This window comes from Muntiacus reevesi, chromosome 3 (genome assembly GCF_963930625.1).
Source record: "Muntiacus reevesi chromosome 3, mMunRee1.1, whole genome shotgun sequence".
Taxonomy (NCBI): Eukaryota; Metazoa; Chordata; class Mammalia; order Artiodactyla; family Cervidae; genus Muntiacus; species Muntiacus reevesi.
In genome coordinates, this window is record NC_089251.1 from 111,793,880 (window position 1) to 111,811,278 (window position 17,399).

The 17,399-nt window shown below is 41.2% G+C and overlaps 1 protein-coding gene across 4 annotated transcripts in view; it reads left to right on the forward strand.

Moving 5' to 3' along the window:
* The window catches only part of WDTC1 (WD and tetratricopeptide repeats 1), a 60,592-nt gene that overhangs the window by 26,315 nt on the left and 16,878 nt on the right, over window positions 1-17,399 (forward strand). For all 4 annotated transcript variants that reach the window (XM_065930165.1, XM_065930164.1, XM_065930167.1 and 1 more), the window contains exons 4-5: window positions 15,522-15,568; window positions 16,023-16,134. In XM_065930165.1, the coding sequence (XP_065786237.1) occupies window positions 15,522-15,568; window positions 16,023-16,134 (159 nt within the window). The remainder of the gene's footprint in view (window positions 1-15,521; window positions 15,569-16,022; window positions 16,135-17,399) is intronic.

The following is a 17,399-nucleotide window of genomic DNA, read 5'->3' on the forward strand; positions in this document are numbered from 1 at the left end:
TAACTGCATATTTTTGCAAACATAAGCGTAGACTGGATAAGCAGAGACTAATGCAATTAGTCATCTCTTGGGGATAGAAGGCATAGAATGGAGGGGTAGAGAAAAGGGAATAACGCTTCTGGACCTTTTTGTAAAATTTTTACTTTTATAACCATACTGAGGTTTTACACATTCAAAAAGTAAAATAAAGTTGGCAGAGATGGGGAAAGGGATGTCAACTAACTCAGGTAATTTTTGACATAATACTTAGACTATATATATAATATTCTTTGTATATATTTTGAAGACAAAGAAATCTTGATTGAACTCTAGTTAGTAAATTTGTCATTTGTAGTGCTATTTCTGCAGCAGTTCTGTTAACTATTTTGTGTATGTTGCAGAACCGAGCAAATGAGTAAATATGTCAGTGTTGTTGGTAAATTTATCAATGTATAATACATATAATATTTATAATATTGATATAATATTATCAGTGTTGTTCCTGTCTTGCTGTAGGAAAAGGGAAATTCAAATATGGATAAGGCAAAAGAAGAACTCTGAGGTATTGAATTGGAATTATTAGTATCAGTATGAATTCATGGGTGTTTTGCTTTTTTTTTTTGGCCACACAGCTTGTAGAATCTTAGTTCCCCAACCAGGGATTGACCGTGGGCCCCAGCAGTGAAAGCACCAGATCCTAGCCGCTGGACTGCCAGGGAATTCCTGAATTCATCGTTTAAAAGTACATCTATTTTAACATACATTTATATTTTATTTCTAGCTCTGTCTTCTGAGAGGGTCCAAGAAGCGATGGTACCTCAATAGCCATATGAGTTACTGGTTTCTAACAAGAACTAGGGGTTCTTGGAGGAGTGACTGATTCAAGACTGGAACAGCCATGAGCCTACAACATCTTGTGGCAGAGGATTAACAGAAAGTGAAGAAATAAAAATGATAGGGGCTTATCATAAGGACACAGAAGCCAGCTTGAAAGGCATACTACTGGCCAAACCCATTGCAGTTTGAGCATCAGGATGAATAATGACATTAATGAATTAAAACCCACTGAATAAAAAATACCTGAGTTTGTGCTGGTAAGAGAGGGAGAGAGAAGAAGGGGAGGAGAGAAAGGGGGAAAAAACCCACTTAATTCTAGTAGATTGTGGTGGTGGTTTAATCTCTAAGTCGTTTCTGACTCCTGCAACCCCATGGACTGTAATCTGCCAGGTTCCTCTGTCCGTTGGATTCTCCAGGCAGGCATACCAGAGTGGGTGGCCATTTATTTCTCCATGGAATCCTCCCAATCCAAGAATCGAACCCAGGTTTCCTCCACTGTAGGCAGATTCTTTACCAACTGAGCTACAAGGGAAGCCCAAAATGAAAGTCACTCAGTCTTGTCCAACTCTTTACAACATCGTGGACTATACAGTCCGTGGAACTCTCCAGGTCAGGATACTGGAGTCGGTAGCCTTTCCCTTCTCCAGGGGATCTTCCCAACCCAAGGATCGAAGCCAAGTCTCCTGCATTGTAGGAGGATTCTTTACAAGCTGAGCCTCAAGGGAAGCCTAAATGAAGAAATGAAATGTTGGGAAAATCAGTTTTATAAGCATCATACCAAATCAGTAATTGATTCAGACAAAAATAATCAGTGAGTTATCCAACCTTTGGGTGTAAATTGATGTTTGCACAATGTAAAAGTATTTTCTCACAAACAAAAGGGAAAATAATAACATTAGAGTGGAGAAATCTGGTCTGTCTGTGCTCAGTCTCATCCAACTCTTTGCAACTCTGTAGGGTGTAAGCTGCCAGGCTCCTCTGTCCATGGGACTTTCTAGGCAAGAACACTGTAGTGGGTTGCCATTTCCTACTCCAGGGGATCTTCCTGACCCAGAGATCAAACCCATGTCTCTTGCATCTTCTGCATTGGCAGGCAGAGTCTTTACCACTGCGCCAGCTGGGAAGCCAGAGAAACCCAGTAGACGCCACCTGATAGTGTGCGCTGAGGAGGACACAAAATCACCTGGGTGGTGGTTCTGTCAAAATGCGTGATCTAAAACTAATCATGAGGAGCTAATCAGACAAATCCAAACCCAGAGACATTCTCCAGAACAGCTGACATATTATTCAGAAATGTCAGTGTCAGAAAAAGAAGGACTGAGGAACTGTTCCACATTAAAGGAGACTAAAAGGAAAATGACAATTAATGCAGCATGTGATTCTGGATTGGATCCTCGATCCACAGATTCAAAGTGATAATATTGGACAGTTGATAAAACGTGAATATAGACTATATATTGAATAATAGTATTGTGGCAGTGTCAAATTTCCTGACACTGAAATTTAAGTATAAAGGGTCCTGAAGTCTGTAACTTATTCTCAGACGGCTCAAGGGGAAAAAGAAAAGTGTGTGTATGTGTGTGTGTGTGTGTGTGTGTGTGGAGAGAGAGGAGAGGGGGAGACAAACGTTAGCAGTTAATGAATTAGGGGAAAGATGTATGTGGGTGTTTTTGCACCCATATATTTTTGCACCCATTTTTTTAAAATAGAGAGTTTAAAATGTTCATTAAGAAAATATGAAGAAGCATTGCAGTGGCAGGAACTGATTAAGAGAGACCAAAGGGAGTCAAGATTTAAGTTTAATGTTGATTAGGATAAGTTGTAAGGTGTTCTGGCATATAGACCAAAACACTTCTCTGTGTTCCTTGGACACCTTTGCTGAGCATTCCTTGTCCCCATCTAGTTTTATGTGCTAGCTCATCTTGTCTCAGTGAGTTTTATCCTAACCAGACAGGACCAAATACCCTGGGATTTCAGTTTGTGACCTACAGTCCTCACTTTGGAGGCGGGGAGCTGTTTGCTTTCAACATCACTAGGGTTTTCCAGGTCTGCCTTAAAAAGTTCTGATCATACTTTGATCCATTCTGTTTCTTCCACTCATGGGATTTCTTGGCACAATGTTTGGCATTAGCACTGGGGTAGAGAGAGGGAGAAGAAAATACCCTCTTTACAAATAAGGAGAGTAAAAAAGCACTTCCAAGTTCACATGAGTGGTAGAAATAAGATTAGTAAGATTTATATCAGGCCTGTCTGGCCTTAAAAGTTCATAGTCTTTCCCACCTCACCCATGCATCTGCTTTTTTAAAGTCCTTAACAAATAGTTCTTAGCTTGGTGGATTTATTTTTCTGCCTTTTTAGTTTTATTAATAATGACCTTTTAAGTTGCACACATTATATATATCCCAACTTCACAATTGGTTTGATTGCTTTTTTGTTTATGTTTTGTTTCTTGTGTAAATTTGAGCATAAATTCACTGGAAACAAATCATATCAAACTAGTGAGGTTTTCTTTTTGAATATAGTTGATATGGTAGACCAGGATAGTTTGATAGAGTAACCTGATTCTAATGAAGACTTGTCAGAGTTTTTTTTACAATATCAGTTTAGAGAAGGAAATTTGACAACGTTTATCAAGTAGTCACCCTGAAAGAAAAAGATGGAGCAGAGATCTGACTTTGTGAGAGATTTCAAGGACTATCCTTTAGATCAGCAGATTATGACTTGGCAGGCCAAATCTAGCCTGCCACCTTTTTGTTGACTTGAGCTTTTTTGGTTTTTGTTTTTTTTTTTACATCTATATGTTTTATGTAAGTGTACCATTCAGTGGGTTTTTTGTTTTGTTTTTTAGTATATTCACAATGTTGTGCAGCTGTCACCATTACCTAATTCCATACATTTTATTACCCCAAAATAGAAGCTCTTTACCCATAGTACTCCCCATCCCCTGCCCCTGGCTCCACCCCCTGGCAACCACTCATCTATTTTCCATCTCTATGGATTTTCCTATTCTGGATACTTCACATGAATGGAATCATGTACTATGTAGCTTTTTGTATCTGACTTCCCTTGTGGCTCAGACAGGTAAAGAATCTACCTGTAATGTGGGAAACATCAGTTTGACCCCTAGGTCAGGAAGATCCCCTGGAGAAGGGAATGGCTACCCACTCCAGTATTCTTGTCTGGAGAATTCTGTGGACTGAGGAGCCTGGCAGGCTACAGTCCTTGGGGCCGCAAAGAGTCAGACACAACTGAGTGACTAACATCTTTTTCATTTCCTTAATATGATAATTTCAAGATTTATCTATGTTGAAGCATGAATAATACTTCATTCCTTTTTATGGCAAAATAACATTCCATTATATGGATATGCCACATTTTATTTATCCGCTCATCAGTTAGTGGATATTTTGTTTGTTTCCACTTTTTGACTATTGTGAATAATGCTGCTGTGAACAATTGGTGTAGAAGATTTTGTGCAGACATTTATTTTCAGTTCTTTTAGTTATATACCTAAGAGTAGAATTGCTGTGTCATATGGCAACTCTATGTTTAATTTTTTGAGGAACTGCCAAACTGTTTTTCCAAGTGGCACCACCATTTTACATTTCCACCAGAAATGTACAAGGGTTCCATTTTCTCCATATTCTTTCCAATACTTACTGTCTTTTTTATTATAGTCATTCCTAGTGGGGGTGATGTGCTATTTCATTGTGGTCTTGATTTGCACTTCCCTAATGACTAATGGAAGGAAAGTTATGACCAACCTAGATAGCATATTTAAAAACAGAGACATTACTTTGCCAACAAAGGTCCATCTGGTCAAGGCTATGGTTTTTCCAGTGGTCTTGTATGGATGTGAGAGTTGGACTGTGAAGAAAGCTGAGCACAGAAGAATTGATGCTTTTGAACTGTGGTATTGGAGAAGACTCTTGAGAGTTCCTTTGACTGCAAGGAGATCCAACCAGTTCATCCTAAAGGAGATCAGTCCTGGGTGTTCATTGGAAGGACTGATGCTGAAGCTGAAACTCCAATACTTTGGCTACTTCATGCGAACAGTTGACTCATTGGAAAAGACCCTGGTGCTGGGAGGGATTGGGTGCAGGAGGAGAAGGGGACGACAGAGGATGAGATGGTTGGATGGCATCACCGACTCGATGGGCATGAGTTTGAGTAAACTCCAGGAGCTGGTGATGGACAGGGAGGCCTGGCATGCTGCGATTTCATGGGGTCGCAGGGAGTTGGACACGACTGAGCTACTGAACTGAACTGAACTGAATGACTAATGATGTTACACTTCTTTACATGTGCTTATTGGCCATTTGTATATCTTCTTTGGAGGCATGTCTATTCAGATCCATTGACAATTTTTATTTTTTTAATTAATTTATTTTAACTGGAGGCTAATTACTTTACAGTATTGTAGTGGTTTTTGTGATACATTGATATAAATCAGCCATGAGTTTACATGTGTTCCCCATCCTGAACCCCCCTCCCACCTCCCTCCCCATCCCATCCCTCAGGGCACCAGCCCTGAGCACCCTGTCTCATGCATCGAACCTGGACTGGTGATCTATATCACATATGGTAATATACATGTTTCAATGTTATTCTCTCAAATCATCCCACCCTTGCCTTCTCCCACAGAGTCCAAAAGTCTGTTCTTTACATCTGTGTCTCTTTTGCTGTCTCGCATATAAGGTTATCATTACCATCTTTCTAAATTCCATATATATGTGTTAATATACTGTATTGGTGTTTTTCTTTCTGGCTTACTTCACTCTGTATAATAGGCTCCAGTTTCATCCACCTCATTAGAACTGATTCAAATGCATTCTTTTTAATAGCTGAGTAATATTGTAATACTACAAGCTACTGTAAACAGTGCTGCGATGAACACTGGGGTACACGTATCTCTTGCAAACTGGTTTCCTCGCTGTGTGTGCCCAGCAGTGGGATCGCTGGGTCATATGGCAGTTCTATTTCCAGTATTTTAAGAAATATCCACACTGTTCTCCATAGTGGGTGTACTAGTTTGCATTCCCACCAACAGTGTAAGAGGGTTCCCTTTTCCCCACCCCCTTGCCAGCATTTATTATTTGTAGACTTTTTGACAGCAACCATTCTGACTGGCGTGAGATGGTACCTCATTGTGATTTTGATTTGCATTTCTCTTATAATGAGTGATGTTGAACATCTTTTCATGTGTTTGTTAGCCATCTGTATACCTTCTTTGGAGAAATGTCTGTTTAGTTCTTTGGCTCATTTTTTGATTGGGTCATTTATTTTTCTGGAATTGAGCTTCAAGAGTTGCTTGTATATTTTGGAGATTAATTCTTTGTCAGTTGCTTCATTTGCTATTATTTTCTCCCATTCTGAAGGCTGTCTTTTCACCTTGGTTATAGTTTCCTTCGTTGTGCAAAAGCTTTTAAGTTTAATTAGGTCCCATTTGTTTATTTTTGCTTTTATTTCCATTACTCTGGGAGGTGGGTCATAGAGGATCCTGCTGTGATTTATGTCAGAGAGTGTTTTGCCTGTTTTTCTCTAGGAGTTCTATAGTTTCTGGTCTTAAATTTAGATTTTTAATCCATTTTGAGTTTATTTTTGTGAATGGTGTTAGAAAGTGTTCTAGTTTCATTCTTTTACAAGTGGTTGACCAGTTTTCCCAGCACCACTTGTTAAAGAGATTATCTTTTCTCCATTGTATATTCTTGCCTCCTTTGTCAAAAATAAGGTGTCCATAGGTGTGTGGATTTATCTCTGGGCTTTCTGTTTTGTTCCATTGATCTATATTTCTGTCTTTGTGCCAGTACCATACTGTCTTGATGACTGTAGCTTCATAATATAGTCTGAAGTCAGGCAGGTTTATTCCTCCAGTTCCATTCTTCTTTCTCAAAATTGCTTTGACTATTCGAAGTTTTTTGTGTTTCCATACAAATTGTGAAATTATTTGTTCTAGTTCTCTGAAAAATACCGTTGGAAGTTTGATAGGGATTGCATTGAATCTATAAATTGCTTTGGATAGTATACTTATTTTTGTTATATTGATTCTTCTCATCCATGAACATGGTATATTTCTCCATCTATTTGTGCTTTGACTATTTTTAAACTGTTATTTATTGTTGAGTCATAAGAATTCTTTGTATGTTCTGGATAATAAACCTTTATCAGATTATGTGATTTGAAATTTTTCCTCTCATTCTGTGGATTTTTTCACTTTCTTCAGAGCACTTTTGACTCACAAAACTTTTAATTTTCTTGAAGTCCAAGTTATTTTCTTTCTTTTTTCATTTACACTTTTGGTGTCATATTTAAGAAGCCATTTCCTAATACAAGATCACAAAGATATACACTTGTGTTTTCTTCTAAAAGTTTTATAGTTTTAAGTCTTCTATGTATGTCTTTTATCCATTTTGGGTTAATTTTTATATATGGTGTCATGTCGAGGCCCGGTTTCATTCTTTTGCATAAACATATTCAGTTATGTATATGGGCTTCCCTCATAGCTCAGTTGGTAAAGAATCTGCCTACAATGCAGGAGACCTGGGTTCGATTCCAGGGTCAGGAAGATCTCCTGGAGAAGGAAATGGCAACCTTCCTCCACTCCAGTATTCTTGCCTGGAGAGTCCCATGGACAGAGGAGCCTGGCAGGCTACAGTCCACAGGGTTGCAAGAGTCAGACATGACTTAGTGACTAAACCACTACCACCATTCAGTTATTGGGCTTCCCAGGTTGCGCTAGTGGTAAAGAACCCACCTGCCACAGCAAGTAGACATAAGAGACTTGGATTCGATCCCTGGGTTGGGAAGATTCCCTGGAGGAGGGCACGGCAAATCACTCTAGTACTCTTGCCTAGAGAATCCCATGGAGAAAGGAGGCTGGTGGGCTGCTGTCCATAGGGTCACACAGAGTTGGACACGACTGAAGCAACTAAGCAGCGGCGGCATTCAGTTATTACAGCATCATCTGTTGAAAAGACTACTCTTTCTCTCATTTGAATTGTCTTGGCACTCTTGTTGGAAAGCAGCTAACCTTACATAAATGTAAGGGTTTATTTGTGGCCTATGTGACCCCGCTAAATCTTGCCTCTGCTTACCTCCAAAACTTAGCTTGCCTTACTCTGTCCCTTTTATCCCTATATTCTAGCCACTGGCCTTAATTGTATATCTATAGCATGCCAAGCCTGATCTTACCTTTGTACTTGTTCTTTCCTATGCCTGGCATGCTTTTCCTTCTCAGTGTTCAAATTTCTTCTCAAACATATCTATAAGGTTTCCCTGACCAGTGTATCTAAAGTATAACCCATCACCATGTTTTCTTTTCTTTTAATTAATTAATTTTCTGGTTGCACTGGATCTTCATTGCTGTGCAGGGGCTTTCTCTAGTTGCAGCAAATGGGAGTTAACTCTTCGTGGTGCGTGGGCTTCTTATTGCTGTGGCTTCTCGTGTTGCAGAGCACAGACTGTAGGCGCACAGGCTTCAGTAGTCACAGTATGTGGGCTCAGTAGGTGCGGCATATAGTTCTAGGGCACGTGGGCTTCAGTAATTGCAGCACATAGGCTCAGCAGTTGTGGCTCTCAGACCCGGGAGTTTGCAGCCTCAGTAGTTGTGACCCACAGGCTCAATAACTGTGGCACATGGGCTTAGTTGCTCTGTGGCATGTGGAATCTTCCTGGACCTGGGATCGAACCCATGTCCCTTCATTGGCAGGTGGATTCCTATCCATTGCACCACCAGCTAAGTCCCACCATGTTTTATTTTCTACATAACAGTTATCACTGTCTGAACTCATTTTATTGATTCCTGTGCTTATTTGTTTTTTTTCTCCCTCATCACTGGAGTTCTCTATCTTATTTACCACCATAGCCTTTGCATATATAAGAGTGCCTAGCATATAAGAAATAAAAATAAATCATTCCATCAATCAAATAAAGTGAATTTGCTGGGATAGACAGCAGATATAGGTCAGCATAAGGAAAAAGTTTCTCATATGAATTATGGTTGTTGACTCACCCCACTATATTCATACTTAGATTTTTACTTAAACATATAGCAGTTGAAATATATTTTACCTTATTTTTTTAGAAATATGTTTTAAATCGTTCCTTTTAATGACTTCTAGGAGGATTTTTCCTTCCCTAGTAATCATAGTTCACATCAGGCTGTACTGTAAGTCTTAAATTATCATGGTGCAGGGGACAGAACATATTTGGACTTGATTTCCAATTTTGTTACTCAGCTATCACAGTGTTTTACAAATACTGATTTGTTCCCCACAACAATCCTATGAGGTTATGTATATTATCACCTTTTTTTTAGAGATGTAAAATCTGAAACACAGAGAAGTTATAGGACTTCCTCAAGGAAACACAGCTTGTGAACCCAGAAACACATTTACTCTCCTTTATGAGCAGTTTAATGAACTTTGAAGAGTAATTATGTGAAACAGTTAGGACAGGGCCTGACACGTAGTATGATGAGTTTTAGTTATTCTTGTTTCTCTTACTACTCTAGCAGGTAATTTTCAGTCACACTAAAATTTGAGAAAGCATTGAACTCGGTTAAAGAAGCAACAGAAGGATTTTATGGAAATGTTTGTGTACTCACATCATTCTGCCTTTAAGATAACTGAGTTTTATTTGCCTTCAGGACTCACTACATTCTGTTATACTGCAACTGTGTAATCTTAATACATTAAGGCTAATAAACAACATGTATTATAAAGTTTAAATGAATTGGTATACATGAAAGCTTAGCACTTACAGGCACATAGCAGACATTTCAGTTTTGAGGGAGATACCCCGGAATTTAAAAAGGCAATATGACACCATGGTTAAGAGCCAAGCTGTGGAGTCTGTCAGACATGGATTCACATTCTTACTATACTGTTTATGCAATATGGATATTAACTTTTCTCATTTAAAAAAATGAGAATAGTAGTAGTATTTCCATCATGAGGCAGTTGTAAAGTTTAAATCAGCGTAAGTGAAGGGCATAATACTGTCCCTAGAGGATGGTGAGATACCACTTATTGTATATTAGCTACTACTATCACTGTTATTATGATTGCCTTTTCTCTTCCCTTTATCGAGGTATGATTTGCATAAGAATAAAGCACGTAGGTCTCAGGCTGGATGAGTTCTGACACTTGAGTAACTGCTACTCATGACAAGACAGAAAATGCTTCCATCACCCTAGACCTTCCCATGGTGCCCCTTCCAGTCCACACTCCTCTCTCAGAGCAACCGCTTTTTGGCTTCTGTCTCCAAAGATTAGTTTGTTTGTTTTCTATTTCTTCCCATAGGTTAGTTTTGCCTGTTCATACACTTTCTGAAACTGGAATTACACAGTATGCATGTTCTTCTGTTTGGCTTCTTTTGCTTAGCATCATGTGTTTTGAGTTTCATCCACATGGTTTCATGTATCTATGGTAGTTCCTTTTTATTTCTGAGTAGGATTACACTGTTTGAATACACTACATTTTGTGTATCTCTTCTCCTGTTGAATATCATTTGGGTTATTTCTAGTGTGGGACTTTGAAAATTAAAACATCTAGGGATATTCTTATATCAGTCTTTAGGTGGACAAATGTCTTCATTTCCCTTGAGTAAATACCTAAGAAATGGAATTGCTGGGTCATAGGGTAGATATGAATTTGACTTTATATCAAACTGACAGTTTTCTAAGGTGAAAGTAGCAGTGACATCTCTTTTTAACTTGGGTGGGAATAAGGGCGGCATTTGAGGTAATCCAGCACAGAGAAATGTTTGGAGTTATATAGATCTGGGTTCCCATCCAGGCTCTGGTGTTAACAGTCTGAGTGACTTAATTTAATATCTCTGAGATTTAGTCTTACCTTTAAAAGGGAATGACATTAAGGTCATGTATATTGCTATCTAGTATTCTACCCAGCAGTGGCATACCAAGCTGGGGGCAGTAGTGCAGGCTTGTAAGGGGGGGTGTGGTCTGTAAAGAATTTAAAAGCAGTAAGAAAACCACCTAAGTGTCCATCTGCTTTTTATCATCATTATGCACCTGCAGCTCTAAGCAGTGTCAGTGATAAAATGCATCTCCTTGCCTCCTTTTCCTCCTGTATACTATGCTGCCTAGCAATTATAGGAATTTATAATAAATAGTAATTATAATCAATCTTTAATCAAGTTAAGCAGGTAGTAAGAGGTTGGAATTTGGAACTTGAGTGAGATTTGGGACTTTTGTTGCAGGTTCGTTCTCTGTGCAGTTTGTTTCTTCCTTATTCCTGGTATGCAAGGCTCACCGTAAGTAGAGACATGTCCAGGGTTCCAGGGAGCCAGCAACACAGAGGTCTGTTCCTCTCTCGGAGCCATCTGTAAACAGCCACTCCTCTCTATTTCTTTAAAGTTTGAGGTTTTCTTCCTTCTTTTTTACCTACTGTTTAATTCTGATATGTCATAGGCATATTTTCTTACACTGTATTCAACTTAATCCTAGATCACGTACCTCATCTAAGCCAGCCTTATTTATCAAGGCCAAAACAAATCCTCTTAAACATCCCATGCCTTATATAAATTAGCTTCCCAAACACATATTCTAACTTATAGAGCCCTTTATTAATGCTTTTTGTCAATAGTTACTTTGTATTTTTATAGAATCTGATTTGGACTTTCTCCCTATACTTTCTCCAACTCACCTGCCTCTGAGCTGCTTTTTACTGTGTAAAAATGAGTCATAAGTATCATGTTTGTCTGCTGTGGCCTGTCTTCTGTACTTTGGATGGGCTACTGATTTGAGGACAAATATAATAATCCTGGAAGCATTCATGCACTTTTCGGACAGTGCTCAAGAGCCCGAGCCCTTGAGTTAAAATGCTTCCTGATACCACTGCTTAGCTGTGCTACATTAACCATGTCCAACGTGTGGGTATGTGTTGGTTTGGTTTATACTACCAAGCAACTCTCCAATACCAGCTGGTTCCCTACAGTTTAACTCATTTCTGATACTGTCTACCTGGAGATAGTATCAGATCACTCCGGTTAGGAGCTCAGTCCTTAACCACTGGACCACCAAGGAAGTCAGAAGCTCAGTCCTGTAAACAACCCTGCTGCCCTTCAGCCCCAACAGCTGCTTCAGACACCAATTGCAAATCCAGGTTGTCACGTGTGCTTTTGACTAATTGTTGATTAGAAGTTCCAAGGGGCTTCCCGGGTGGCTCAGACAGTAGAGTCTGCCTGCAATGAAGGAGGCCCGGGTTCGATCCCTGGGTCAGGAAGATCCTTTCGAGAAGGAAATGGCAGTCCACTCCAGTATTCTTGCCTGGAGAGTTCCATGGACAGAGGAACCTGGCAGTCCACAGGGTCGCAGAGTCAGACACGACTGAGCGACTAACATTTCAGAAGTTCCAAACCCCTTCTCCTTGATTTCAATTGATTTGCTAAAGTGACTCACAGAACTCAGAGAAACATTTTACTTACTAGATTACGGGTTTATTATAAAGCAGTATAATTCAGAAAACAGCCAGATAAAAGAGGTGCAGAGGGCAAGGTCCATGGGTGGAATGCACAGCTTCCACGTCCTCTCCTGGCATGCCACGCCCCCCAGATCTCCATGTGTCCCAACACAGACGCTCTGAGCCCTGTCCTTTTGGGTATCCCATTACAGTGGCTGGCTGATTAAACCTTCATCCATTGGTATCAGTTCAGCCTCCAGCCCCTTCCCCCTCCCTGGCGGTCAGGGAGGTGGGACTGAAAGTTCCAACCCCTCCAGTCATATGTTTGGTTCTCCGGGTAACCAGCCTGCACCCTTAGGTGCTTCCCAAAAATCTCTTCATTAACATAAACTCAGGTGTTAGTTAAAAGAGGTTTGTTATGGATATCACGATATTTTTATTACTTTTATTACTTAGAAAATTCCAAGGGGTTTTAGGACTTCTGTGCCAGACAGAAGGATCAAGACTGTATCTTTCTGACATACAATAAATACATATAAATTACAGAATCGCAGCAGTTTACCTAACCTCTCTGAGTATTGGGTTTTCTTGTGGGTTTTTTGACTGGGGGGAGGGGAGAGTTGTTTCTTTGTTTTGTTTTGTTTTGTTTTTTTCCTTTTTTTTTGGTCACACTGCTCAGCTTGCAGATTCTTAGTTCCCTGAACAGGGACCAAACCCACACCCCCTGTGTTGGAAGTACAGAATCTTAACCACTGGACCTCCAGGGAAGTTTTTCTTATCCATGAAATAAGTAATGATACCTGTTTCTTAAACAAGATAATGGATGTAGAATGCTGTAAAATTTCTAAGGCTGCCGTAACAAATTACCATAAACTTAGTGGCTTAAAACAACACAAACGTATTATATTCTAATTCTGTAGGTTGGAAGTCTGACCTGGGTCTCACAAGCCTAATATCTTGATAGGGCTTTGTTCCTTCTGGAGGCTGTAGAGTAGAATCTGTTTTCTTGCACTTGCCAGTTTCTAGCATTTCTTGGTTAGAAGAAACCTTCCATCTTCAAAACCAGCAGTTGTCAGTCAAGGCAGTTTCACACTTACATCTCTCTCCTCTCTGCAGTCAGGAAAGGTTCTCTGATTTTAAGGACTCCTGTGATTGTATTGGGCTCCCCTGGATAACGATAATCTCCCTACCGCAAGGATTTTAACCTTAATCACATCTGCAGAGTCCCTTTGCCATCTACCGTAATGTATTCGTGGGTTTCAGAAGACCAGGACATTGACATTTGTAAGGGGGCCGTTGCTCTGCCCACCACAGGTGCAAGGCACTATGCCTAGCTCTTTGTAAGCCCTTGGTAAGTGACGAACATTGAAAGCCCTCAGCACTCTGGGAAACTGCAAGCTGAAGATGTGACCCCTGGGCACAAGTAATTTAAAGCCTGGTGGGAAAATGAGAGGGGTGAGGACAGAAATGAATCTGATTCAGGAAGAGTGACCAGAGCCGTGTATGGGATTTCAACCTAGTGCCATGGGAAAGTGAGAGGCCGCAGGTCAGCCAGTGGTCTGGCAAGTTGAACAGAGTGAATGTGTTAATAATGTATTGAAGTGCAGAACCTACAAAGACATGAGGTTCAACCCACATGAGAATTTTTATAGGACACTGGATGAGAGGGAAGGAAAAGGCAGAGGAAAAGCCTCTGCTGACGAGAGAGTCGGGGGTTTGTTCATGTCTCTCGTCTTCCCACGAGCCCCACCGGACCCACTTGTTCACTGTGCAGCAGATGCGTGCCGAGCACTGTCCCTGGCCTCGGGGATACAGTGAGCGTGGTCACAGAGGCCACTTACCCCCACGCAGTCTGGTGAAACAGACAACCATGTCAACACAGAGGCGTGATACAGCCTGACAGTAGGAGCCCACAGGAAGGGTGTGCCTCCTTCCCAGGTTTACGGGATGGGAACGGCCTCTTGAGTGAAGTACCCACGAACTGAGACCTGAAGAAGGAGTTGATCAGGATGCTCTGAGCCCCAAGTAACAGCCCAGCACATTGGTGACCTTAAACCAGTGAGGAGACTGGCTCCTGACTGGAGCCCCAGGAGTCGGGTAGGCATCAGGGTGGGTGACTCTGGTCATTCTGGCTCCATCTTTCTGTGATTCCTTTGGCTGGGCTTTCCTCTCCATGTTTATTTCACTGTCAGACTGGCCACCCTCATGGTCACAGTTCTCGGAGTCACATCAGGACACTCAGCATCCACAGGAAGAAAGGTGTCCCTTTTGTAGACTTCTCTGAAAATGAGAAAACTTCTTTTCTACACGCTCTCAACTCCTGGCCCCCTGCATCCAGTTGGGGTTACAGGCTCATTTCTGAGCCAGTCCCTATGTCTGGATGAATGCCATGTCCAATTTGGCTTAGATCTAAGTTCCTGAACCCACCATTGTGGAAAGGACAATGAACTTACACTTCCTGAAATACATGGTCTTATTTTGGGCTGGACAGGTGATGAAATGAAAATCAAGATGCCATTAGGAATGAAGGAAAGAACAGAATGTAGGAATGGAAGTGACTTTTTCTCTTCTTCTCCCATGTAAGACTTGTTTCTGCCACTTCATGCCTTCTGCTTTTCATGGTTTCTGTTTCCTCATAATTCTAGCTTGCCATGACGTCTCTCTGTGAATGCTTTCAACTTCAGCATCTGTCATTAAGTGCCTCACTTCTCCGTGTTTCTCAATTCACACCCCTGTGCTTAACTTACCTTACTTTACACGTACTTGAAGTAAGCTCCAGAAGACCAGGGACTTTGCTATACCCCCAGCATCTGAGCAGTACCTGGCATGCAGTGAGTGCTGGATAAATATGTGCCAGATGAATGCAGGATCAAGCTTCTAGCTAACTGGCTGCCTTTCAGTCAGTTGGGTTCCTCTGTCCTGATTTTCTGTGACTGAGAGGCTGTCCCTGGTAGCGATTGTTAATAGATACCCCTCTAGTGGTAGGAGCAGAAATTTGTTTGGATACACTTCCACTATTACCTGAACTTCAGTTTACTTTTCTGCAAAATAAAATCAATAAAATCTTCCCTTTGTGGCTCAGAGGGGTTCAGTATCAAGTGGAATTATGCATATGAAAGTGCATTATATATTGTGAACTGCAAGGTGGTTTGATTCAGTCCTGGTCACTCACATACACCTAGAAAACACTGATGATGGAAAGGCTATTTTATCTGTTCACTTCTACTTCTTGACATTGAGTTGTCCAGGAGAACTTCTAATTGGCTCTCTTCTTGTCCCCAGGGTCACTCAGGATGTGTCAACTGTCTGGAGTGGAACGAGAAAGGAGAGTAAGTATGAGGTCCGGCACCTACGGGTGCTAGAGGAGGATGTGGAGAGGTTGGGAGGAGGGGGTTTTCCTTCCTCTTTGTAGATCTAAGGACACGAGTGGACCCGAAAGGGAGTTGGGTCCTCTGCTCTCTGCTGCGTTGCTGTTCTCTGCTGTCTCCTTAAGTTTCATTCATCAGGAGCAGCGTAAAGTTAAATGATGAATCCCAGATAGATGGAAGGTTGGATGACCTTCCAAACTCTGTTTTTTTGATAAGCTAATGCATTTGAGGAACAATGAGAAATCCTCAGAGCAAAACAAAAGAGAATCAGTCACTATTTACAAGATAACCTTATATTCTGTGACACGTACTGTTGTTCTTAAAGTTGTGTGTGGCCTAAGTCCTTTTCACCTGGGACACACGGGATAGCAGAACTTGAGGAGAGGTCAAAACTGTTCCCTGTCTCTGCTTGCAGCTTGCTGGCCTCTGGTTCTGATGACCAGCACACGATTGTGTGGGACCCGCTGCACCACAAGAAGCTGCTTTCCATGCACACAGGACACACGGCAAATATCTTTTCTGTCAAGGTGAGCAGGGGAAGCCGCAGAGCAGTTGAACGGTGTGACTGGGTTGTGTGTGTGGTCGTGTTTGCATGTGTGTCTCCCATCTACTCTGGGGGTCACAGACATCTTTGTGATCTGAGCATCTGCTGGTGATTTCTAAAACTCTCTGTCTCTTTTCCATGCGCTAATTCCTCTCTCAGAGCCAAGAGGTCAGCTCCAAATGAATGTATACGCATGTGAGTGGTGATGATATAAGGTATGGTTCTGAGTATGAACTTTGATAGCATAGCAGGCAGACCCGTGTTTGACTCCCTTATTTGCCTCTTGGAAGCTGTGTGAACTGGGCAAATCGCCTGACCTCTCTGAGCCTATTTACCCATCTATAAAAAGGAAGTAGCTAAGGAAAATCCCTCAAATTCATGAATAAATAACATAACTAAAAAGGGAAGTAGCAATCCACAGGGTTGATGTTACAGTTTAAGGAGATAGTTGATTAAAAAAAAGCACCTGGCACAGGTGATTGTAGGAAATGAGTCTGCTGTTTGTTGGTGGAGGGGAGTTGAAGAGAGGGGAGGGAGGGGACTTACAAATGTCTTCAGACTTCTGAAAGTGAAAATGTCCAACTCTTTGCGACCCCATGAACTGTATAGTCCACCAGCCCCCTCTGTCCATGGGATTCTCCAAACAAGGATACTGGAATGGGTAGCCATTCCCAACTCCAGGGGATCTTCCCGACTCAGGGATCGAACCTGGGTCTTCCACCTTGTGGGCAGATTCTTTATGGTCTGAGCACTGGTGAGGCCTCTCTTCAGACCTTGGGAGACCTGTTATGTGAAAGTAACATGAGGCTTGTCCCTTTTGGTTCCAGAGAACAGACCTTGGATTAGTGACTATGAGTTTTCCAGAAGCAGATGTAGGCCTGATGAAGGAAAGAACTGTCTAATGCTTAGAGGTACTTGAAAAAGGCAAAAATGGGCCTTCTGAGGATGTAGTCAGTGTCCTAGCACTGAGGTATTCCTCACTGGGAACTTAAAGGAAATGATCTTTAAGGACGTTTCCAGCTCTGAAATTCTATAATGGTGTATGTGAGAGTGAAGCTGTCCTTTGGAAAGCCTCACTAATCCAAGAAATCTTTTCCTGATTAATATCAAGACCAATTACAAGAAGCCTGAAGAGGAAGACAGATTCAAGAGCTCAAAACCAACTTATTTCCCTAATCAGAACTTCTTTCCCAGCTCTCTCATCTGCTGTTCCAAGGACCAAGCCTAGATTAATTTCTGTGATTTTTA